The following is a 24,068-nucleotide window of genomic DNA, read 5'->3' as shown; positions in this document are numbered from 1 at the left end:
CTGGGACCAAGCAACGGGAGCTCACCCCGTCACAGGGATTCGAACCGCCGACTTTCTGATCAGCAAGCCCTAGGCTCAGTGGTTTAACCACAGATAATTTTGGCCCCAAGTAGAGACTAGGGAGAAACTAGATTCGGTTCACATTTAAAGGTGGATCTGTACCCAGTTTGCAAATTTCTGAAACAATATGCAAACTGAGACACTGCCATCTTGCAGTTCTGCAGCCAGGTACCGTACACACAGGTGCATATACCTGGCCAAAAGTGTCACCTGTGTCATGCATGAATTGCAGAAAATGACCGCGCGAAAAATGCATTACTGTATGTGAGGGGAAATGGCTCTACAAAAGCTTGCATATTCAGCAGAACTGCACACAAATATTGAGAGAAATTCTCACCGAAAGGCTGAGGGGTTTTCGCAAGGACTATAAAAATGGCCACTTGATGCGGAAATGTCGAGAACTGAAGCAATTCTAAAGGCCGGCAAAAGCTCCTCTCTCCTCTTCGTAGCCTATATAGGATTGCATCTTCCTTTCCTTTCTTCCTCTCCTTCCTTCCTTCCTTCCTTCCTTCCTTCCTTCCTTCCTTCCTTCCTTCCTTCCTTCCTCTCTCTCTCTCTCCCCCCTTTCTTTTAATTTTATTTCTTTATTTATCCCCTCTTTTTCCTGCAAGGAGCTCCAGGTGGCGTTCATGGTTCACCCCTCCTCACTGAATCCCCACAACAACCCTACAGCGTAGGTGAAATATACTCAGAGTCCTGCAGTGATTTCATGCTCTTTATTTCAGCTTGTAAAAACAGTGATTGAATTACGCCCCCCCCCCAAAAAAAACCTCAGGCTTTTATATACATTATTTACACAATGAGTCCTGTCTGATTGGCTGCTTCTGCTTCCCTCCTGGAGCCTGATTGTGCTGCTCCTAGGGCACAAGGAGAAGGGGACGACAAAGGATGAGATGGTTGGACAGTGTTCTCGAAGCTACGAACATGAGTTTGACCAAACTGCGGGAGGCAGTGCAAGACAGGAGTGCCTGGCGTGCTCTGGTCCATGAGGTCACGAAGAGTCGGACACGACTAAACAACAACAAGATCCTACCAGCCTAATAGGCTGATTAACTTCCTCCTGGAGTCTGATTGGACTGCTCCTTCAAGCCAATCAGTTGTTGCATTCTAGGATCCTTACCTGCCGATTGTTCTAGGATCCAAGCTTAGTACATAACAGTAGGCTAGGCTGAGAGTCAGCGACTGACTCCAAGGTCACCCAGTGAGCTTCATGGCCAAGTGGGGATTTGAACCCTGCTCTCCCAGTCCCAGTCTGACACTCTAACCCAGGCACCCCAAGCTTCGGCCCTCCAGATGTTTTGGACTACAATTCCCATCTTCCCCGACCACTGGTCCTGTTAGCTAGGGATCATGGGAGTTGTAGGCCAAAACATATGGAGGGCCGCAGTTTCGGGATGCCTGCTCTAACCCCTATGCCACACTGGCTTCCTTTTTGCATTCATTTAAAACGTAGAGCCAGAGGCGGAGCTAGCTGCTCTGGCACCCGGAACGGGGCACATGCTGTGCCCACAGGGGCTGGGCTAGCCGCCCACAGGCATGGGGCGAGCGTCCCAGGGGGCGCCGTAGTGATGTCACCCCCCCTCAGGGATGACACCCAGGTGGGCCGCACCTACCGCACCCCCTTTCTCCACCAGTGTGTACAGCTTCAGCCAGTGCACACTGGAGCCTTTTAATGATTTCTCGTCGTGACACCCCAGTGTGCTCCAGCATGTAACATGGGAATCGCTGCCTGATTTTGTTTGCATGGTTTTGTTTGTCCTCTTAGGGAAGTCTAATATGGGAGGTTCCCCCACAAAGGCTGTGCGCAGCATAGAAGACTTTTTGAATGTGAGAGCAAACAGGAAAGACTACCTGGGTAAGTCATATAAACCTACTTCACTTGAGTGATAGTTAAAAGGAGGGTGCCTGGCTTACCTTCCAAGTCCTGGACTGCAGAATCCGGGACTGGCAGCCGTGTGACACCGGAAGTTGCATCAACGTAACTTCCGGTGTCGCTTTGCCCTTCTATGGGCACCAAAAATGGCCGCCGCCGGCTTCAAAAGTAGCTTCTACGCATGACCGGAAGTGCGGCGATGGTCATTTTTGGTGCCCATAGAAGGGCAAATCAGGGGGGGGGGAATGGCCGTCGGCAGGAGAAAATAATGGAGAAAAACGGGAGACGAAGTGATACGGGGGACCACCGGGTAAAGGCAAGTAAAAACGGGGGTTTCCCGGGGAAAACGGGGTACTTGGCAGCTATGGTGCCTGGTCTGTCTGAGGAGATCATCCAGCGGGCTGAGGCTCTTTTCCGGATCCCAAACGTCACAATGACAACGATGCTTCATTTACTTTTTTTTAATTGAAATGATTTTTATTAAATTTTCACTTTAAAGAACAAACAGTCAATTCCCACATTTGTCGACACATCTCTTTCCCCACCGCTCTGCCGAGCTTTTGACTTCCCTCCATCCCCCCATCAGGCTTTCCCTCTTCCAATCTGCATCTCACAGTCTCTGCTTATATATCCAATCCGTGTCGTAGGATTTATTTCAATCCTGCTAGTGTCTCCAAGAAAACTCCATGGACACTCTTGAGAGTCCCATGGACTCTTGAGAGTCCCATGGACTGCAAGAAGATCAAACCTATCCATTCTTAAGGAAATCAGCCCTGAGTGCTCCCTGGAAGGACAGATCGTGAAGCTGAGGCTCCAATACTTTGGCCACCTCATGAGAAGAGAAGAATCCTTGGAAAAGACCCTGATGTTGGGAAAGATTGAGGGCACTAGGAGAAGGGGACGACAGAGGACAAGATGGTTGGACAGTGTTCTCGAAGCTACGAACATGAGTTTGACCAAACTGCGGGAGGCAGTGCGAGACAGGAGTGCCTGGCGTGCTATGGTCCATGGGGTCACGAAGAGTCGGACACGACTAAACGACTAAACAACAACAAAGTGTCTCCAAACCTGTACAGTTTTTATTCATATAGTCAATAAATTTACTCCAGTCTCTTTGGAATTTTGCTTCATCCTGGCTTCGGATACTGCAGGTCAGTTTTGCCGACTCCGCATAGTCCATCATCTTCGTCTGCCACTCCTCTATCATTGGTAGTTCTTGTAATTTCCACTTTGGGGCTACTAATGTCCTTGACGCTGTTGTTGCATACATAAATAGTCTTAACAATTTCCTCTCCCATTTCCAATCAGTGCCTATCCCAGTGATGGCGAACCTATGACACGCGTGTCAGACGTGACACGCAGAGCCCTCAATGCTGGCACGCCCCCATCGGCCAATTCGGGCTGTTGTTGTTGGTTTTTCCCCCCTACGCTGTTGCTGGTAGCCAGAGATTGGTTTTTAACCCTTTCTGTGCTGTTTTTTCTGGCGCTTTGGCAGACTGTGTCGGTGCTGCATGTTAATTCCAGCGAAGGTATTATTCGTCATTTATTTCTGTTCTCTTCCCCCCCCCCAAAAAAGCGCAGCAGCTTTGGGGCATCCCCCCCAAAAGAGCAAAGCAACTTTTGCACCCCCCAAAAAAACCTCCAAAACTTTGGTCAGCAGCTCCCCCCAAAAAGCTCAACAACTCTGGGCACTTTGTGATAAATAAGGGGTTTTTGGTTTGGTTTGGTTAAATAATTAGTTTTTGGTTTATTAAATACAGTTATATATTACAATTATACATTTTTGTTATTTTACCTATAAATATCGCGAAATTATGGTTTTTTTCTCGAAGTGACACACCACCCAAGTTATGCTCGGTTTTTTGGCGAATTTTGACACAGCAAGCTCAAAAGGTTGCCCATCACTGGCCTATCCTGTAACTGCCTGCTCAAATTCCAAAACCTTTTATTCCACAAGCGTTCTCGTTTAGGTTGCATGCACAGCATCCATTTAAAGCACGTTTCACCCCACACTGGGAACTTAGTTTACTCCACACAAATGCTTTCTGACAGTAAGAGCTTTTCGGCAGTGGAACAGACACCCACGAGAGGAGGTGGACTTGTCTTCCTTAGAGGCTTTTAAGCAGAGGTTGAAGGTCCATCTGTCATGTGAGGTTAACAGGGAACCAGGCAAGAGGGCCTTCTCGGTAGTAGCGCCCGCCCTGTAGAACAACCCTCCCATCAGATGTCAAGGAAATAAACAACTGTCTGACTTTTAGAAGATATCTGAAGGCAGCCCTGTTTAGGGAAGTTTGTAATGTTTGATGGTGGTACCCCTGGTTAAGAACTTAATTCGTTCCAGAGGTCCGTTCTTAACCTGAAACTGTTCTTAACCTGAGGTACCACGTTAGCTAATGGGGCCTCCTGCTGTCGCCGCGCCACCAGAGCACGATTTCTGTTCTCATCCTGAAGCAAAGTTCTTAACCTGAGGTACTGTTTCTGGGTTAGCAGAGTCTGTAACCTGAAGCGTCTGTAACCTGAAGCGTCTGTAACCTGAAGCGTCTGTAACCTGAAGCGTCTGTAACCCGAGGTACCACTGTATGTTTGGCTGGGGCAGCTTCCTGTGTACTATGCGTCTCTCACAGAATCCTTACATATTTTTGAGGAGAAGTTGGGGTGCCAACTCATGGGGGCCGGGCCCTTTTGGGCCCCCGGTATTTTGGGGAGGGGGCCAGGCCTCCCTAATGTCCCCAAAAATCAGGGGGTGGAGGAGGTTGCGTGCGTAGCCAAGCGCAGTGTGGCTGCAGTGACCAGTTCCTTTTCCTCCTCCTGCCGCGGAGGGGAAGGAAGGTCAAAACAGCCCCCCACAATGGTGGCAGCAGAAGGAGCCACTGGCCATTGGAACAGCGCTGCTGCTGTGTTTGTCTCCACCCCGGCTCCTCTCAACGTCACACACGTGTGTGTTGCCACACGCGCGGCACCGCACACAACTGTTGCCCGCCTTCCACAATCGCCCTCACAAGCTGACGTTCCTGGGATAAGTTGTTGAGCAGGGAGAATCTGACGTGTGGTTTGGTTGGCATGCTTTCAGGAAAGCTTATCTGCCTGAGTCCTGATTAGATTCTGAGGAAACCCGACTTTGTTTCCTGAGAACACAGTTTAGGAAGAACCGGTAGAATGTTCCTGGTCCTCTGGAATTCCCCTCCACAAGGAAGTTTGAGGTGGCACCATGAGGGAAGGGAAATTAGGGCTGATGTCCAAGGGGCTTCACTCAGCGGAATGAGCTGAGGTATGTTGCACATGCAGCTTTGGTGATACGCATTATCAGGTACCAGAGCATAAGTCTGTTAAGTCCAGAGTCTAAAACTGCCTAACTGCACCCCAGCTTGATGCCCAGGTTTAACGGCACTTGGAAGGCTAGTTGGCACATTATACTTACAATTAACTTATGAATCGCCTTCTGAGCCACCCTCTCAAGGCGTATTACAAATAAAATCATAGAATCTTAGATTTTTAGAGTTGGAAGGGACCCTGAGGATCATCTGAGGGCAGCCCTGTTTAGGGAAGCTTTTAATGTTTAATAGATTGTTGTATTTTAATATTCTGTTGGAAGCTGCCCAGAGTGGCCGGGGAAACCCAGCCAGATGGACGGGGTATAAATAATAAATTATTGTTATTGTTATTGTTATTATTTAAATCTAACCTCCTGCAGTGCAGGAATATGCAGCTGCCCCATGCAGGGATCAAACCTGCAACGTTGGCATTATCAGCACTACGCTCTAACCAATTGAGACATCATCTGTGCTAATTAAAAACAGTTTAAAACACCAAAACAACTTGTGGCTGGTGGCATGAATTTTTGAGGGTTAAGCTCCACCGACAATGGGATTTTGGACTTTGCTTCCAGGGTGTCCAGCAATGCTTTCTGTCTCTCTTTCTCTTTCGTTCAGATATCTATGCTTTTGGGGTTGGAACCGTTGACGTTGACTGGAGCGCCATGAACGAGATAGCATCCAAAAAGCCGGGCGAGAGGCACGCCTTCAAGTTGAACGACCTTAAGGAATTGAAGACAGCCTTTGAAGATGTCCTGGGTGTGTATGTTCTCTGGCACCATGGGTGTAGGCAGGGGGGGCAGTTGCTCCCCCCTAGAAGCAAAAGGCTGAGGGGCGCAGTGTGGCGGCCCCAGGCTTACTCTCCCCGCACGCCTCCAGAGCTTTGTGCCGGGAGCAGGAGCCTGGGGCCACCTCCTCGGAACAGCCGAAAGGCGCAGGCCATGTAGCCCCACCCACATTCCCACTGTGGCCCCTCCCGTGCCTTGGCCCCGCCATGTAGCCCCCCTAATTTTGATCCTGGGTACGCCCCTGTCTGGCGCTCAACAAAGACGGGGTCAAACCTTGGAAGCTAGACAGGGTCTGGCCTGGTTCGTACTTAGATGGGAGACCGTTTGGGGATGCCAGGTGCTGCAGACTTCAAACACTAAACAAAGGTACGGTCAGCACAAGAGGAGGCAAAAGGAAGGACAGAGTGAGGAAGCATGCCTGTATTCGGTGAGTATGCCCAATGGTCAAACTATGATTTCCAGAGGCAACTGCGAACCCCAATTCTTACTTCCTGGATTCACTTCTGCCAGCAGCCTGATTGGCTGCTCCTGCAGGCCAATCAGGTTGCTGATTCATTCCCTTTCCAATACTCTCAGATCCCAGAGATCTTCATGATATTTGTGGCTTGGCAAACAACTCTGACAGCGCCAGCTGGGAGCAGAAGAACCCGTGGCACGTGCTCCTCCAATACAGCGTGAGTAGAGGCTGCTCTCTGTCCACACACACAAACCCCTTTATGATATTGTTAATCCCTAACCAACCATATCCACTCTTCATTGCAGACACTGACAGAACCTTCTTGTCGGGGCGCTTTGATTTCAAAGACGTGGGTCTTGACGTCTGCTCACTGCTTCAGCAAATTCAACAACACAGCAGGATGGATCGTCATTTTGGAAAAAGGTGCGAAAGGAAAAGCAGAGCATGTTTTTAACTCTGCATCTCTGCTCTAGGGGAGCTCTGGAGACGGGGCCGACCCTTCCATTAAAGGGCATTAAAGTGAGTGGGCCGTTTTGGGCAGCTGATTCGGGGTGGCGTCAAAGGGCAACACTTTGCTAGGTATTTAATTTATTTAATTTTAAAATTTTTTGCAAACCAAGAAAATCTTTTATTAAAAAAATCACACACACACACACACACACACATACATGTAGGAATTGCGGGAGGAGAGAAAGAGAGAGAGGATCCTTTCTTAAACTGTTACACATGCAGCACCCTCTGCAAGACAGGCGAGCGCCCCCAGGGCCCCCACAACAGCCCCCCCTCTTTTCCTGCCCCAGAGTTCTGCAGCGACACCTTAAAAAGCTCCAGGGCGCTTGGGCAGCTTCTCGCTTCTCTCCCTCTCCCCACCGGTGCGGGTGCTCGGCGCCTACCACCTTAATTAATTATTGTTGTACTCCTGCTGCCAAGGAGGAGGAGAGGCACTCCTTCCTGCCTCAGGTGTGAAAATAACCTTACCAGCTGTGGGTACTGTAGAGATGCACCTTGACCGGAGGAGGAAGAGCACATCAGTCTCAGGCAGCAAAAATGCAATTGGCTGGCTGTGTAAGGCAAGGAAGACCGCCCCCCCGCCCCCCGCTTGGCTTGTACAGAAGAAATCAAAACTCAGCCTATGAGAGTATGGTTGCTTTTGCCCTGCGAGGGTAGCAAGCAGGTATATAAGTGCGTGTGTGTAGTTAGATATGCGGTAAGAATTCAATTTTATTTTTATAATTAGTTTTACAACATGCAAAAATTCAAAAGAAGAAAAACTTGAAAAGCAAACAGCTTATCATTATATATCTTATTTCGGCTCCCCTTCCCCTCTTTCTGCGGTTCCTTGTTCTTACAATATTTACTGCACTTCCAAATTGAACCAATTTATTATTTATTCCCTGTGTTCCATGTAGATTTTCTTTTACCACTGCATGTTTTTACATTCAGCCTGCTTACATCTGAATTTGTTTGCATAAATGATTGGAAATATAAATCAAGAAATCATTTCTATAAATGATGGTAAGAAATCATTCTTTCTTAAAAACTTGGTCGTTTTGATTTCTTACTCTTCTGGTAAGTTTCGCCGGAATACCACAAGAATTCAAATTTTGCACCACCTTGCCTGTTACCCAGGTGTGAAACAACAATCCACGGAGCCAAGGAACCTATTTTTGAAGCCCAGCACCCGGTTAGGGACCCAACGTTTATTTATGTTGCAAGAGGACAAAGCTCAACTCATGTGCCAGTTAAGAAGGCCTGCCCCGAGGCACTTCAGAGCCTCCTATATAGCGTATATAGCACACAAAGTTAGTTATGAAACATTCTTAAACATAAAGCATCCCCTTTATGTGCATCAAGAAAGGTCATTGGGTAGTTTTTGTTATGTGCATCAAGAAAAGTCATTGGGTAGTCAGCTCCCCACCCCACCCCTAATTACCTTGGGATGCCCGCAAGTGGCTAGGTCATTTGACCATCTTTGGTCATGGATGTCACATGTTGCCATAGTAACCAAGCCTGTGATCAGACCCTGTTTCCATTCTCTCTCTGTCTCACTCCTTCACCTCTTCCGTTTGTCCCTGAGCCTACAGGAAGCCTCAAAAAGAGATTGGGTTCACATTCCAATGTTAACCAAAACAAGCTTGGAAAAACATCCGCAATGGCTGTTTGTCCCACTTTCAGGTTTAGATAGGATTTCTTGTTTATGGCCTAGAGAGCACAGCAGTTGTAAGGTATACAGTTATGCCTCGGGGTTACAGATGCTTCAGCTTGTGTCTTTTCGGGTTGTGCACCGCGCGAACTCGGAAGTACCCGAATGGGTTACTTCCGGGTTTCTGCGCTTGCGCATGCGCAGAAGCACCAAATCAAATCCGCACGTGCACAGATGCGGCGCTGCAGGTTGCGAACATGCCTCCCACACGGATCACGTTCGCAACCCGAGCATCCATTGTAGTCACAGAGGAACTAGAAATAAAACTACTCAGTGAAGTGTTCTATCTTTCTAACAGGTTAAATGCCATTCATATTTGAAACATAATCAAATCAAAATTTACACCATGGGTCTCTGATTCTTACATCAGATAGATGACTGTCCTCATTCATGGTGCTTTAGGAATACAGTGGTCCCCTCGACTTACGAACTTAATCCATTCCGTTCGGAAGTCGAAACACGGCTTCCCATAGGGAACAAAATATTCGGAAAAATTCGTAAGTCGAAAAAACCACATGTAAAAATGTGTAAGTCGAAAAAACCGCATTTAAAGCCGCCAACAGTTTCCGTTCGGATGCAGAAAAATTCGTAAGCATGCAACCATTTGTCCCGTTCGTAAGTCGAAACCTACAGATGTCGAGTAATTCGTAAGTCGAGGGACCACTGTACAAGAGGATAGTTCTCAATGGACTTTGAATCTAAAACTCAACAGAAGCAAAGAGGAAATAGTGGAGGAGGTAAACGGGGAAAGAATATGAGGTCGTTTCTGTTATGCATGCTTCAACTGTGATCCTATACCCAGAAGAAAGTCCCACCGATTGCCATAGCTGCGAAGTCTCCCGTTTTCCCCAGGAAACCCCCATTTTTCCAGCTGTCCCCAGCTGAAAAAACGGATTTTTTGGTTTCCCCCCGGTTTATTCTGGCGCGGCGGCCATTTTGGAACTGGGCGGAGCATGCTCAGAAGCGACTTTTGATGCTGCTCTGCCCAGTTCCAAAATGGCCGCAGCGCGACTTCTGGTGCGGCGGCCATTTTGGAACTGGGCACAGCAGCATCAAAAGTCACTTCTGAGCATGCTCCGCCCAGTTCCAAAATGGCCGCCACACTACTTCCGGTATGCTACTTCCGGTCCGGTCCCTTATTTTTCAGAGAGGAACTTGGCAGGTATGCCGATTGCTCTGTTGGCAGCAAGGCATGGTAACCAGAGGGCACTTGCAACTGATCTGGTCGAAACCTGAACCGCATCAGGCCGATTCGAGACAGATCCAGATTGGATCAAGGAAGCTCTGGATTCGGTAAACATCAGGTCAAGAGCGATCCAGGGCTCAAAGTGCTCTCTGAGAAAGACAGGCAGGCTTGTCTCCAATGTGTTGCCATAATTTATTGCAACGCTCTATAAAGAAAACACGAGGGCAAAGAGGGGGGGATGGGAAACAGAGTTCGCTCATATTCAAATTCAAGGCTACGGAATCTCACCCAATACTCTCCAGCCACGGCGTTGGGGAAAAGGGGCGTGCTTTGGGGTGAAGATATAGACACTGAAGATGTTTCACTCTTCTCTCCCTAGCTAGAGGAGGGACCACCAAATTGCGAATAAAGAGGCGGATCGACCACGAATTGTTCAACGTGAAAGCCAAGGTGGCTCAGGGGATCCAGGAATTCTACGACTATGATCTCTCCTTACTCGAACTGGAGAAACCCGTGCAGTTTGGCGGGAGAATCAGGTAATGTGCCGTATCAGGGCAGATTCAGTCAGACGAAGGGCTCCGTTACAGGGTATGCACTGATTGGAAACAAATCAGTGTGACCACCCAAAAACCACTGCAGGCGCAAACAGTATTAAAAGCGGGAATCATAGTTGTAAGGGACCCCCAAAGGCCATCTAGTCGTACCCCCTGCAGGATGATCAGTACTATAGCAGCTAGGCGGCCATCTAGCCTCTGCTTAAGAACCTTCAGCAAAGGAGGGAATATAGAAGGAAGAGATGCAGTTCTGTTGTCCTCTAAGATCACACCCACACCATAGATGTCAAGTGGTCTTTGTGCAGTTTTAACAGTCATGGAGAATTCTGGGCATTGTAGTTTGTGAAGGGTGCCGGGAATTGTAGCTCTTTGAGCTCAGCACCCTTAAGTAGCTACAGTTCCCAGGATCCTTTGAGGGAAGCCATGGCTGTGGCATACATTTAAAGCTATGGGTGTGACCTAAGGCATCCTTAGGCTCTCAATCTGGTGGGCATCACAATTTCTGTGAACCAGTATTGTAGCCTGCAAGAGTTTATACCGAGTGATCTCAGAACATAACCAGGATTACATGGTTCCAAGTAGATGCTCTCCGGGAAGAAGAAGAAGAAGAGAAAGAGGAAGAAGGAGAAGGAGAAGGAGAAGATTTATTATTATTATTATTATTATTATTATTATTATTATTATTATTATTCTCCACCCATCTGGCTGGGTTTCCCCAGCCATTCAAGAACCAGGTGCGTGGCCAAATCATGCTAAAGTCCAGCATCTCTGCAAGGACCCCAGCCTAAAAAAAATGCTGAGCAGTCTGCCAGAAATTGGCCACTATTTTTCCTATTTCTGCTTTGGCCGGTCATGGGGAAAACAAAGTACACCACGAGGACCATGCCATCTCTTTCCACCGTTTTGATGTTGTCCTTGCTGGGGTCCTTCCAGGCCCCCTCTCCCCCTTCCACATTTCTTTGGATGGTCCAAGCTCCAAGTCTGTGGCAAATATTTGTCTTCCCTGCAGGCCAATCTGTCTTCCTTGCACGGAAGGTGCCAACAGAGCCCTGAAGATGAAGCCAGGCGCCACATGCAAGGACCACGGTGAGTGCCTCGGGCTACCCCAATGGTAGCCCCATTTGGGGAAAGGGTTGAGGCTCAAAGGTAAGGCTTAATAATAATAATAATAATAATAATTTAATATTTGTACCCCGCCCATCTGGCTGAGTCTCCCCAGCCACTCTGGGCGGCTCCCAATTGAGTATTAAAACAGTACAGCATTAAATATTAAAAGCCTCCCTAAACAGGGCTGCCTTCAGATATCTTCTAAAATTCTGGTAGTTGTTTTTCTCTTTGACATCTGATGGGAGGGCGTTCCACAGGGCGGGGGCCACCACCGAGAAGGCCCTCTGCCTGGTTCCCTGTACCCTCACTTCTCGCAATGAGGGAACCTCCAAAAGGCCCTTGGCGCTGGATCTCAGTGTCCGGGCTGAACGATGGGGGTGGAGACGCTCCTTCAGGTATACAGGACCGAGGCCGATTAGGGCTTTAAAGGTCAACACCAACACTTTGAATTGTACTCGGAAACGTACTGGGAGTCAATGTAGATTTCTCAGGACCAGTGTTATGTGGTCCCGGTGGCCACTCCCAGTCACCAGTCTAGCTGCCGCATTCTGGATTAATTGTAGTTTCTGGGTCACCTTCAAAGGTAGCCCCACGTAGAGCGCATTGCAGTAGTCCAAGCGAGAGATAACCAGAGCATGCAACCGCTCTGGCGAGGCAGGTAGGGTCTCAGCCTGCGTACCAGATGGAGCTGATAAACAGCTGCCCTGGATACAGAATTAACCTGCACCTCCATGGACAGCTGTGAGTCCAAAATGATTCCCATGCTGCACACCTGGTCCTTCAGGGGCACAATTACCCCATTCAGGACCAGGGAGTCCCCCACACCTGCCCGCCCCCTGTCCCCCCAAAACAGTACTTCTGTCTTGTCAGGATTCAGCCTCAATCTGTTAGCTGCTATCCATCCTCCAACCGCCTCCAGGCACGCACACAGGACATTCACTGCCTTCACTGGTTCTGATTTAAAAAAAGAGGTAGAGCTGGGTGTCATCTGCATACTGATGAACACCCAGCCCAAACCCCCTGATGATCTCTCCCAGCGGCTTCATATAGATCAGGCATCCCCAAACTTCGGCCCTCCAGATGTTTTGGACTACAATTCCCATCATCCCTGACCACTGGTCCTCTTAGCTAGGGATCATGGGAGCTGTAGGCCAAAACATCTGGAGGGCTGCAGTTTGGGGATGTCTGATATAGATATTAAAAAGCATGGGGGAGAGGACGGAACCCTGAGGCACCCCACAAGTGAGTGCCCAGGGGTCTGAACACTCATCCCCCACCACCACTTTCTGGACACGACCCCGGAGAAAGGAGCGGAACCACTGTATGACAGTGCCCCAGCTCCCAGCCCCTCTAGATGGTCCAGAAGGATATTATGGTCAATGGTGTCAAAGGCCACTGACAGATCCAGCAGAGCTTGCCACTGTGAGAACAGGATGCTGGGCTAGATGGGCCCAGGGCCCTAGGGGTAGTCTTGGTGGCAAAGCTTGAGACGGCCCTGGATGGGCCATTGGCCAGATCTAGCAAGCCATCTTATCTCCTTACTAGGAGAACTGAACCATGGACATAGCTGCCAAGTTTTCCCTTTTCTCACGAGGAAGCCTATTCAGCATAAGGGAATTTCCCTTAAAAAAGGGATAACTTGGCAGCTATGACTATGGAGGAAGCAGTTATTGACACAATTCAATAGCCCAGCTCCTCCCAACCACACAAACAACAAACAACCATGCCCAGTTTGCTAAAGCAGAAATGAGGAAGAGGCTGTGATCTCCTCTGCTGGTAAGTCATGTTCCTCCTTCCACCAGCTGCCACCTTACGGGAACCATGCTAGGATGCTGTGATGGAGATGGGGAGAGAAGAGCTGGAAGACAGCTGCAAAACCAGCAACCTTGGCTCTTTGATTCCACCATTGTTTCCATCTCTCACCTTTTTCATTAGGAGGACTTAGAGCTGATACCTGAGATTGTGGGTGGGGGAGAATCTCAATTCCGTTTGCGTTTAAAGGCAAGCCGACCTAACTGGCAACAATACGCGAACCAAACACGGCTACGCTTCAAAATGTGCACTTCTCTGGATTTTGCAAATGCAGTTCCACGGACAAGTCGTGGGTACAAAAGTTAATATGCTAGGGTGAAGCGTTTGCATATAAATGCATATGTTAGTGAAACCGACATACAAAAAATGTGTTAGATCAGGGGAAATTGCTTTGTGAAAATTTGTATATTAGAAATAATTGCATACAAAAAATGGGTGAATTTGCAACAAAACTCAGGAATTTCCACAAGGACTTAAAACATCGCTAACTAATGTGGAGAACCAAACTTAAGATTGGGGGGGGAAATGAGGAATTGAGAGCAACTGAAATTGACATATATGCCCAGACCTACTTGATGCTGCATTTTTCCTCCTCCTCCGCGATCCCTTTTCCTTTTGTGTCGGAACTCTGCCTTACACATTGGTCCCTCTAGCTCAGCCTTGTCAACACTGACTGGCAGTGTCTCTCTAGGGTTTCAAAGTCCTCCCCAGCTGGAGTCACCAGGGATTGAACCTGTGACCTTTTGCACTCAAAACACATGCTCTTCCACTGAGTCCCCCCCTTTTCAGGGTGGCTAAAAACCACAGGAAAGATTCTTGCCCATACTGGGGAAGTTTAGGTTTCTGCAATTACACTGTTGCAAAAAGAATTGGGAGGTTTTGCCGTTTGGAAAGTGGGGGGGGGGAGATGCATTGAACATTCCCAGAATTCCCTGGGGGAAAAGGACTGATTGCTAAACTACTCTAGGAATGTGTGTGTGTGTGGGGGGGGGGGTGATAGGGGTCCCCTAGCTACTTTCAGCATAACTACATTTCCTAGGATTCTTTGAGGAAAGCCACGAGTGTTTTAAGTGGCATAATACCGCTTTACATCTATGGTGCAGACGTGGCCTTTGATAACGCTGGTGTTATGTCCCATTGCCTGTCCTTGGATCCCAGGAGCTGCTCTCATGCCTAACAGTGCACATGACCCACTTGATCTCTGCCATATGATTCGATTCTAGGTCACCTTTCACTCCTGTAACCAAAAGTAGGTGGCTTATGCCTCACTCCCCAGGCAGAAAACTCAGACGTTTTCAAGCACACAGTCACACAAACCTTCATACCTTGCAGAACTGCAGTTGCTGAGTTTGGAGGAAGTGGATGCCCAGTTCATATCCTTGGACAACGAGAGGATGGGAGTACAGATCAAGACAAGGAGAAGTGTAAGCATGGTATTTCCTGCCCATGGAATTCTGGGTAAAAAATGGAGATGTGAAAGCCAATTGAAGATGGGAAGTATGAGCTGGGGAGGGCATTATATCTGAAGGTCTGGTTTAAAAAAGAGAGAGAGAGAGAGAGAGAAAGCCTGAAACAAAAAACAAAAACACTCTTGAAGTATACTTTTAAAAGCAATATTTCAAGATTGATATGGTTACAGACAGTTTACGCTGCTTCGACTCTGTCGAGAGCCAAGTTTCACAGCTGTTAGAGATGACAGCATTGCAACACTCTTAGAACTTGATGTTTCTCAAAGAAAACTTTCAAACATTGCATCATACCGGACTTCTTCGGGCATTAGGTCCAGCAGTGCAATCTGTCTGCCAAGAGCATATTTTCTCCTAAAACTGAGGCTGCAAACGCACCATATTCATGTTTTTGGAAATTCTACATTTCTACCTAGGTTTTATGGATTGTATCCTAGGTAGGATTTTTCATTATTTCAGCCTAGGCACCAAAGATGATTAGAATGTCAAAAACTACAAACATGGGAGGCTGTTATCTGGGACCGTTTCAAGTTTGACTTTTTAAGGCAAAGAAAGAAAGAAACATAGAAGTATTTGCTTCCTGCTCTGCAGCCTCTCTGTGTGATACTGCAGCACGTGAGGCTTATGCAATCATTGTTGGCAGGGAAGTAGTGAGAGGGGTTTATTCTTTCTGTCCAAAGCAGATGTTGCTGGGAGGCTGAATTCAGATCAGGTATGGTTTATACAAAGAAGCTGAATTATGAAATGGGTGCAGAAATAAATTCTGAATCAGAACCTCTTTTGGGAAGAGTAAAATTGGGCAAGTATATGGGAATAGAAAGTGAACACACTGTGCTGTAGAGCATGAAATGTTCAGTCTTAATTGTGGGAAAACCAATGGAAAATCTCAGCTTTCAACTGGAGGGAAATCCCTACCTAATAGTAGGCAGGAATGCTTTAAGATCAGCCCTGGAAAGTACAGCATTACTATGAACTGAAATAATAATGACTGTGTACTGATTTAATCTGGATTAATTCATCCAGAGCACTTCAGATAAGACCTGTCTCAAAGGAAGAGACAATTCATTGTCTCTTTGCTAATTGCATGCAGATTTTCAAAGCACCGGAAGTGAACTACCGTATTTTTCACTCCATAAGATGCACTTTTTTCCTTCTAAAAAGTAAAAGGAAATGTCTGTGTGTCTTATGGAGCGAATGCGTAGTCCCTGGAGCCGATCGTGCTATTTAAAAAAAAAAAAGAGCTAAAGGCTAACAAAAGGGAAAGAGAGTGTTGAAAGCAACTGATTGCAAGAGATCGGGGAGGGAGATAAGGGAGCTAGCTCCCTTCCCACCCTGCCCAGGCCCCTTGCCCAGGCCTCAATTGTTGTCTGCAGAGGGAGGCTGTTTGTTTCCCCAGCGACATGTGACTGGCTGATTAGATTATCTGTCTGGAAACTGTAGAAATGGGTCCCTTTCCTTTCCTAGAGAAGCTGCAGAACTGTGAGCTGAACCCCAAAAAGCAGGATTTTTTCCCTTTGCAAGGAAACTCAACAACTTTGAGCTCATTCTAAAAAATGGAGCTTTCCCCCTTTGCAAAAAAGATGCACAACTTTGAGCTGATCCTCAAAGAAAATAGAGCTTTCTCCCTTTGCAAAAGAAGCTTCCTCAAATATTTAATGAGGGGGGGGGCAAAGGCACCTGGGCCTCTAGGAGTTGGCTGCTATGCCTAGGACAATTCAAGAAAGCAAAAAAAAATTTCTTGTTTTCCTCCTCTAAAAACTAGGTGCGTCCTATGGTCAGGTGCGTCCTATGGAGCGAAAAATATGGTATTATGGCCTGGGTAGCAATTCCGCCATTAAATCGATTCATTCATTGCTTCCCACAGCGCCCAACGTGCATTTCCGCAGCCCTTCAAGACAAGAAAATGTTTTCAGAAGGAACTGATGCCTCTGAAGTGGTGACTGACAGATTCCTGTGTAGTGGTGGAGGGAGAGCTGTCGAGGCTGCCACTTGCAAAGGTCATTTTGCTTACATAGGAGGGTGAAGCATCCCTGGTTAAGCAGAGCAGGGAGAGAGTAAGGCCTCGTCCACACTTCTGCTTCTTCCGGGTACAAGGCTTTATAGGTGATTGCCTCACTGCTTTCCCCGGGAAAACCCGCTGTTTACCTCACAGAATCATAACAAATGTCCATCAAGTTTTCTGCAGAAGACGCGGGACGAGCAGAAATGTGGGGGAGCCCTTACGAGAAGTTTTCAATAAGCTCCTTCATCTGAATTGGGGACTGGAAACCTCGGTCCAAATGTGGCCCTCCAAGCCTCTCTGTCTGGCACCCCTAGGCCACCGGTTTCGCACTCTGCTTAAGAGCTTTTGTCTGACTGGAAAGTGTCCTTGAACTTCTGTTCGTCTGGATGGAGGGAAAAGTGTGGTGTATGAGCAGAGGCGCCAGGTAGCCCCTAATATTGAGTGGGCCCAGGGCATGGGGCGCAGGCCAGCTTAGCCTTCTGCTAGGCCGCACCAGTCCCCACGGCGTCTCCCAACACTGCACAGGCCAGGGCAGCCTTCTGTGATGTCATGTCCTTTGGAGGAGGTCAAGTGCGTGCGCTGGAGCCCCTCAACATTGAAGGGGCCAGAGCCTCTTCAAACAAATATCAAGGGGGCCAAAGACACCTTGGCTCCCTATAGTTGTAGAAACTATCCCAATGTATAAAGCAGGCATCCCCAAACTGCGGCCCTCCAGATGTTTTGGCCTACAACTCCCACGATCCCTAGCTAACAGGACCAGTGGTCAGGGATGATGGGAATTGTAGTCCAAAACATCTGGAGGGCCGAAGTTTGGGGATGCCTGGTATAAAGGTTAAAATTTGCATCTGTTGCTCCATTCTCTTTTCCCTCTGGCCCTGTTTACCACTGACGTATTCCCCCCCCCCCAAAAAAAAGGTTGACCAGGAGAGAATGCGGCCCTCAGGGTAAAAAAGCAAAAGTTCCCCACCTCTGATCTTAATGAAGCTGGCAACCTTGGCTGTGTGCATCCTGCATAAGTGCAGGATTCCCTTTCCAGTATAGAATCCAGAAGCTGTCATTGTGACAAATTTCATTCAAAGCAGAGATTCCCAATTCGTGTCCCACGAACCACCAATGGTCTGCAAGCTTCATTCAGGTGGTCCATGGCATTTTTGTGGTTGAATAGGGTTGCCGAGCGTCCGAAATTTCCGAGACGCAGCCAGGATTTGGCTTTCGGAAGCAGTGTCTGGGCAGAAATCACTTCAATGTCCGGGAAAACCTGAACATATGGCAACCCGTGTTGGAAGTGTAGATATTGGCAAATTTCCTTAAGAATAGCTCAAAAACTTCATTTCGGGGGGGGGGGGGAGGAGCTCAAAACTTTTAAAACTCTGGCTTTGTGAAATATCGCAACCCATATTTGAAGAAATGTGAACTTTCTCTCCTGTCTAGAGATAGGGGAGCTTCTGTCAACTTTTAATCCTTTCTTCCTTTTTTCAGGTGAATCCGGAGGATCATTATTCGTGGAACGGAGGGAGAGACTCTTCCAAGTAAGTGAACCTCTGCAAGATCCAGAGATCTACCAATAAACAGATCCCAATCGCCTTCCTGCCTGCCCCTTTCATAGGGGGCTGCTGTAGCGTTTTGGGTTGCAATAAGCTTTTGCATCTTTGCCACTGTGAATTGCAGATTCGCTGTTCTGCCTTTTGACCCAGTTTGCTTGCCTCTCCTGATCAGGTGGGCGTGATCAGCTGGGGCACATATAACCCTTGTGGAAAGAAGAGGAAGAAGAATAAGAAAGATGGGGAGACGAAAGAAACAGTCCGGGATCCCCCTCCAACGAACCATAAACCACGAGATTTCTACATTAGTCTCTTTGGTGTGCAGGACTGGCTGAGGCAACATCTGGGCCAATCCTTGAGATTTATCCCAAAGGAATGAGCCACTAAGACAAACTCACTGTTGCCCAGGAGTGTTTGCTAAGATGTCAGTCCCCGACACGCTTATTAAAAACATTATCTTGATTATGTGTGGTATGTTTGTGTTGTTTATGCTCCTGGCTGTAGGATCAGAACTTAATTTGTGGTAGGGCTCATCAGTCTGTAGCCTCGAGTTGCAGATTCCATGGGCACTGCTATTCCACATTCTTCTAAGAATAGATTAAACCAGTGGTTCTTCATAGCACTTAATGCAATGCTCCTCACCACCATACCTGCCAAGTTGCTGTCAGAGAAATAAGGGACCGGGCCGGAAATAGCAGACCGGAAGTAGCGTTGCCGCCATTTTGGAACTGGGCGGAGCATGCTCAGATCAGAAGTGACTTTTGATGCTGCTTTGCCCAGTTCCAAAATGGCCGCCGCGCCAGAAGTCGCACTGCAGCCATTTTGGAACTGGGCAGAGCAGCATCAAAAGTCACTTCTGAGCATGCTCCGCCCAGTTCCAAAATGGCCGTCGCACCAGAATAAACCGGGGAAAAACAAAAAAAATCCGTTTTTTCAGCTAGGAACAGCTGGAAAAATGGGGATTTCCCGGGGAAAACGGGAGACTTGGCAGCTATGCTCGCCACTGCTATTTTTCTATAAAAAGGGGGGGCTGGGACCCACCATGAACACCTCCCTCGGCGCCCATCAGAGAGGTGCCTGAACTGAGTTCCTGCTGGAAAGAAGCCCTGCTCCTTGCCAATGTAAGAATTACCTCTTATGTTTCGTCAAGTTATTCTCATTCAGCAAAGAGCCCTTCCAATTTGAATTAAAAGCTTCCTGCTTTGTTTGTTCTGCCTCTTTTTATTGCTTCCTGCTGCATTGCATTACTGATGAGCAGCCTGCTTATTGTCCCTTGAATAGCGATTCTTAATTGTCTCTTGATATCGGTTCTTGCTCTCACAAGTGTGCACATCTCTGTGGGTACTTCAGTTACTGTCTTCCTCTCATTTTTCTTCCTTGCATTTCTTATATAGCAAAATCAGGCCCGGCTTGCCCATTGACTCTAGTGGCGCAATGCACCATGGTGCCTGGGCGATCAGGGGGCGCTGAGGGGTGCCCCAGCAAGTGGGAGAGCTTCGCGGCGGCCTCCCTTTTCCCTCCACCAGCCGCGCTGTGAGAGCAGGCAGGGAAGCGAGCAGAACAGGGGCACTAGGACCCTGTTCCGCTCTGCAGCGCCGGGGTCATCCCTCACCCCGGCGCTGCGTTTCATTGGTAGAGGTGACGCCACATGGCAGCACCTCTACCAATGAAACACAGCGCCCTGTTGGCGGGAAGGAACCCGGCATGGCCCGGCCTGCCCAGGCACTCCGCTCTGCTGGGAGAAGGGAGGAAGGCCGCACGGAGCAGTGGCGCCCCCTCCCCCACTCAATCCGGCGGCATCGGACAGGCAGGCGGCCTCCGGCACAGCGCGCCCCTGCTGTGAGGTGTGGGGGCCGCCGTGAGGCTTCCGCCACCCGGCACGTCAGGTAAGAGTTTTCCTTTTTTAAAAAAGAGTGGGGGGGCGCCCGAGGGATCCCTGCACCAGGGCACCCGATGACCTTAAGATGGCCCTGAGCAAAATAGCATTATTTGGCTATAAATTATAAAACTATTTCACTGTAGCACAACTAAAAAGAAAGAGATGTGAGGAGATCATAGTTAATAAATCAATAAATTAAGGGTTTATTTGTAAGTAATTCCATTGCCATGTTCCACAGGAAGCAATAGAAGGGCCTGAATCTGCAAAGAGAGAGCTTTTAATTAAAGGGAATAGCTCTGAAAACTCCCATTGCCAGTCCACTGTAGAAAATATTCCCATTTCTCCACCCATTTCAGCTTGTTCAGGAGCGATTGGAACAGGCTTTATAGGTGATTTTCCTTACCCCAATGCAACACAATTACTGGTAAACTGGTTAATAGAGAGCCAGTGTGGTGTAGTGGTTAAGAGCGGTAGACTCGTAATCTGGGGGACTGGGTTCGCGTCTCTGCTCCTCCACATGCAGCTGCTGGGTGACCTTGGGCTAGTCACACTTCTCTGAAGTCTCTCTGCCCCACTCATCTCACAGAGTGTTTGTTGTGGGGGAGGAAGGGAAAGGAGAATGTTAGCCGCTTTGAGACTCCTTAGGGTAGCGATAAAGTGGGATATAAAATCCAAACTCTTCTTCTTCTAATATTTTTTTTGGGGGGGCCTGCATATTTCTGTTTTCATAACCTCCTTTGAGACAGGCCAGACTTTTATACCAGACTGATACATCACTACTCCCCATTCCCTATGTTGAGATAATACACTTATTATGTCTCTTGTTATAAAGATAAAACCTTGAAGTGGCCCGTTTTAATAAAAAACACATTTAGAGCTTAGTTAAACAAGCTGTGTTCGCAGTGAATGCTGTTTTTTACACTGATAATTTCTGTATGTTCAGATGTGAACCAAACACATTCCTGTATTATTTAGGTTTAGATAATATGTCCAAGTAGCTTCTATCCCAGACATGCTTTTTCATAACAAAAATTGCAGTTGTTTGTTTTCGATGTAGTTCTGTAATTGTTACAATGTATTTTGGTTGTGTGATTTCTCAGATCCTTTAATGAAGTTGGATATTTTGTGGAATGCGGTCTTGTTTTTCTTTAAAAAGTGAGAAACATTGGAAACATTTCACTCATTTGAAGGGGGGAAATGGACATGAGTCACTTGCTCTTTCATTGTGAGGAGCTCATGCCTTTTGTTTGGTTCCCAATTCTAGTCCTGCCGATTCAGGTAATTATGACTTGCCATAATTGGGGTTTCTCAGCTCTGCATCAATAATCAATATTTTAGAATTGTAATGCTAGCATTTTATTTTATGCTATTAACCTTAATTCTTTTTTTGTATAAACTTTATTAATTTCTCTCTTTAAAAACATAAACACTCAACATACGCACACACTTTTACAGACAAAAAGAACAATCCATCTGAAGATCTAATCATATAACCAAAAATGCAATCACAAAACAAAAACAAACAAACAAGAATAAAAAACAAACAAACAAAACAAAACAATTGACCTAAATTCAAATAAAAGAAATTTATTTCCTATGTCCCTGAAGACTAGGTTTTCTGTGTACTTATATGAAGAGGAATAATTCCCCACTTAACATGGCAGTAGTTACAGAATTTCCTAAATTAACAGTTTAAAGACAGCAGAAGAGCTGCACACAGAGGAAGAGTCTGCTATTTGATACCTGATTTGATTTGATTTTATTATTTTATATGTGCTGATTTGATTTTATTATTTTATATGTACACACACACACACAGACACAGACACAGAGTAATTACTATCATCATCATTAGAATGAACTAAGGTGAAAAACCTAATTGTCAGACTCAGTTTCTGCTATATAGAAACCAGCCTTAGATTTATCCACTGAACAAAACAATGTTGTCACGCCACCCTGTACAAACAACCACTGGAGGTGCATGGACATTTTTAGAATATCATCAGGAGAAAAACAAAACATACAGGAGGACACTGTAGAAAACACAGAAGTAGTCATAGGAGCATAGGAAGTACTGTATACAGAGTCAGGCCATAGGTTCATATGATTCAGTATTGTTCACACTGACTAGGGGATACGGCTGGCGCTGTGGTCTAAACCACCGAGCTGCTTGGGCTTGCTGATCTGAAGGTTGGCGGTTCAAGTCCCCGTGACAGGGTGAGCTCCCGTTGCTCTGTCCCAGCTCCTGCCAACCTACAGTAGCAGTTCGAAAGCACGTCAAAGTGCAAGTAGATAAATAGGCACCGCTCTGGCGGGAAGGTAAACGGCGTTTCTGTCACATGCTGGCCACATGACCCGGAAAGCTGTCTGGAGAAACGCTGGCTCCCTCGGCCTGAAGTGAGATGAGCGCCACAACCCCATAGTCGCCTTTGACTGAACTGTCCAGGGGTCCTCGCCCCCTTTTTCTACACTAACTTGACAGCTCTCTAAGGGAATATTATCCAATATTTTGCCAGGGATTGAACTGGGATATTCTGCATTCGGAGCCGATGGTCTACCACTGAGCCATTTGTAGGTGTCAACTCCAGATCAAACAAGTGTAAAAGCAGCCTGGGAATCTGCATTAGAGGTTCACAAACACCTCTAAGAGTGAGGGTACCTCAGCATTCACCATGTCAACTATTCCTGGGACCAGAGGTGAAGGCCCTCAAAGCCTGAGGCTATAGTTTGATGGCAGACTTACAGTCCTGTCAACTCTCATTTTAGAAGTAAAACGCCACCAACACCTTGCCAATGCTAGGAACTCTCAACCCCCCCCCCCTTACAGTGCCACCTCCTCATCTTTCAATGTCTTCCTTTGATGATGTGGCAGGTAGGAGGGATTTGAAAGTGTGTGTGTGTGTGTGTCAAAAACTAAATGGGGTAATAGAAGGTTATTAACCTCACTGTTCAAATATTCATGGGCATTTCGACATAGAATCGTAGAGTTGGAAGAGACCACAAGGGCCATCCAGTCCAATCCCCTGCCAAGCAGGAAACATCATCAAAGCATTCCTGACAGATGGCGGTCAAGCCTCTGCTTAAATACCTCCAAAGAAGGAGAGTCCACCACACTCCTTGGCAGCAAATTCCACTGTCGAAGAGCTCTTACTGTCAGGAAGTTCTTCCTAATGTTTAGGTGGGATATTCTTTCTTGTAGTTTGAATCCATTGCTCTGTGTCCGCTTCTCTGGAGCAGTAGAAAACAACCTTTCTCCCTCCTCTATATGACATCCTTTTATATATTTGAACATGGCTATCATACCACCCCTTAACCTTCTCTTCTCCAGGCTAAACATACCCAGCTCCCTAAGCCGTTCCTCATAAGGCATCGTTTCCAGGCCTTTGACCATTTTGGTTGCCCTCTTCTGGACGGATCAGGGCTAGGAATATTCGGGATACTAAAAAAATGTAAGGCTAAAGAGCAACGTATAGTCTGTCTCTCATTCTTAGAGATATTATGGATTGCAATCACGAATCCGTTGAATCAAAAAAATGACATACAAGGCACATGTAGACCAATACTGGAGAGACATGTATTGTTGCAGCCTGGGCAGATGAAGGCATCCAGTTGTCCTTCTGCAGAAGCATCAAGGTGTAGGGTTCTAGCGAAAAACAAGCCTAAAATCTGCCCTTCCCTGTTTTGAAATCTATAAGGCATCAAATCTTCTCTTGAAGCATGCATGAGTTCTCTAGGATGGTTCCACACTGGTGGGATCAGGAAACCAGGATTTCTTTTTAGCATTCTTGGGCGATTGTGGGGCTGGGATTCTGAACACCTGCTTGCCACA

The 24,068-nt window shown here is 47.2% G+C and overlaps 1 protein-coding gene across 1 annotated transcript in view; it reads left to right on the top strand.

The window, feature by feature from the left end:
* Nucleotides 1–21,370, top strand: part of C2 (complement C2) — a 33,398-nt gene extending 12,028 nt beyond the window's left edge. Inside the window, exons 9-18 of the mRNA XM_088663509.1 lie at nucleotides 1,826–1,915; nucleotides 5,863–6,003; nucleotides 6,609–6,706; nucleotides 6,795–6,912; nucleotides 10,258–10,414; nucleotides 11,442–11,518; nucleotides 14,684–14,775; nucleotides 16,682–16,814; nucleotides 18,299–18,348; nucleotides 18,536–21,370. Of these exons, the coding sequence (XP_088519635.1) occupies nucleotides 1,826–1,915; nucleotides 5,863–6,003; nucleotides 6,609–6,706; nucleotides 6,795–6,912; nucleotides 10,258–10,414; nucleotides 11,442–11,518; nucleotides 14,684–14,775; nucleotides 16,682–16,814; nucleotides 18,299–18,348; nucleotides 18,536–18,739 (1,160 nt within the window). The 3' untranslated portion in view covers nucleotides 18,740–21,370. The remainder of the gene's footprint in view (nucleotides 1–1,825; nucleotides 1,916–5,862; nucleotides 6,004–6,608; nucleotides 6,707–6,794; nucleotides 6,913–10,257; nucleotides 10,415–11,441; nucleotides 11,519–14,683; nucleotides 14,776–16,681; nucleotides 16,815–18,298; nucleotides 18,349–18,535) is intronic.
* The last annotated feature ends 2,698 nt before the right edge of the window (nucleotides 21,371–24,068 follow it).

Source organism: Zootoca vivipara, chromosome 2, assembly GCF_965207765.1.
Source record: "Zootoca vivipara chromosome 2, rZooViv2.hap1.1, whole genome shotgun sequence".
In the NCBI taxonomy this organism is placed as follows: Eukaryota; Metazoa; Chordata; class Lepidosauria; order Squamata; family Lacertidae; genus Zootoca; species Zootoca vivipara.
Note: the sequence above shows the minus strand (reverse complement) of the source record. Positions and strands in the feature narration are given on the sequence as shown.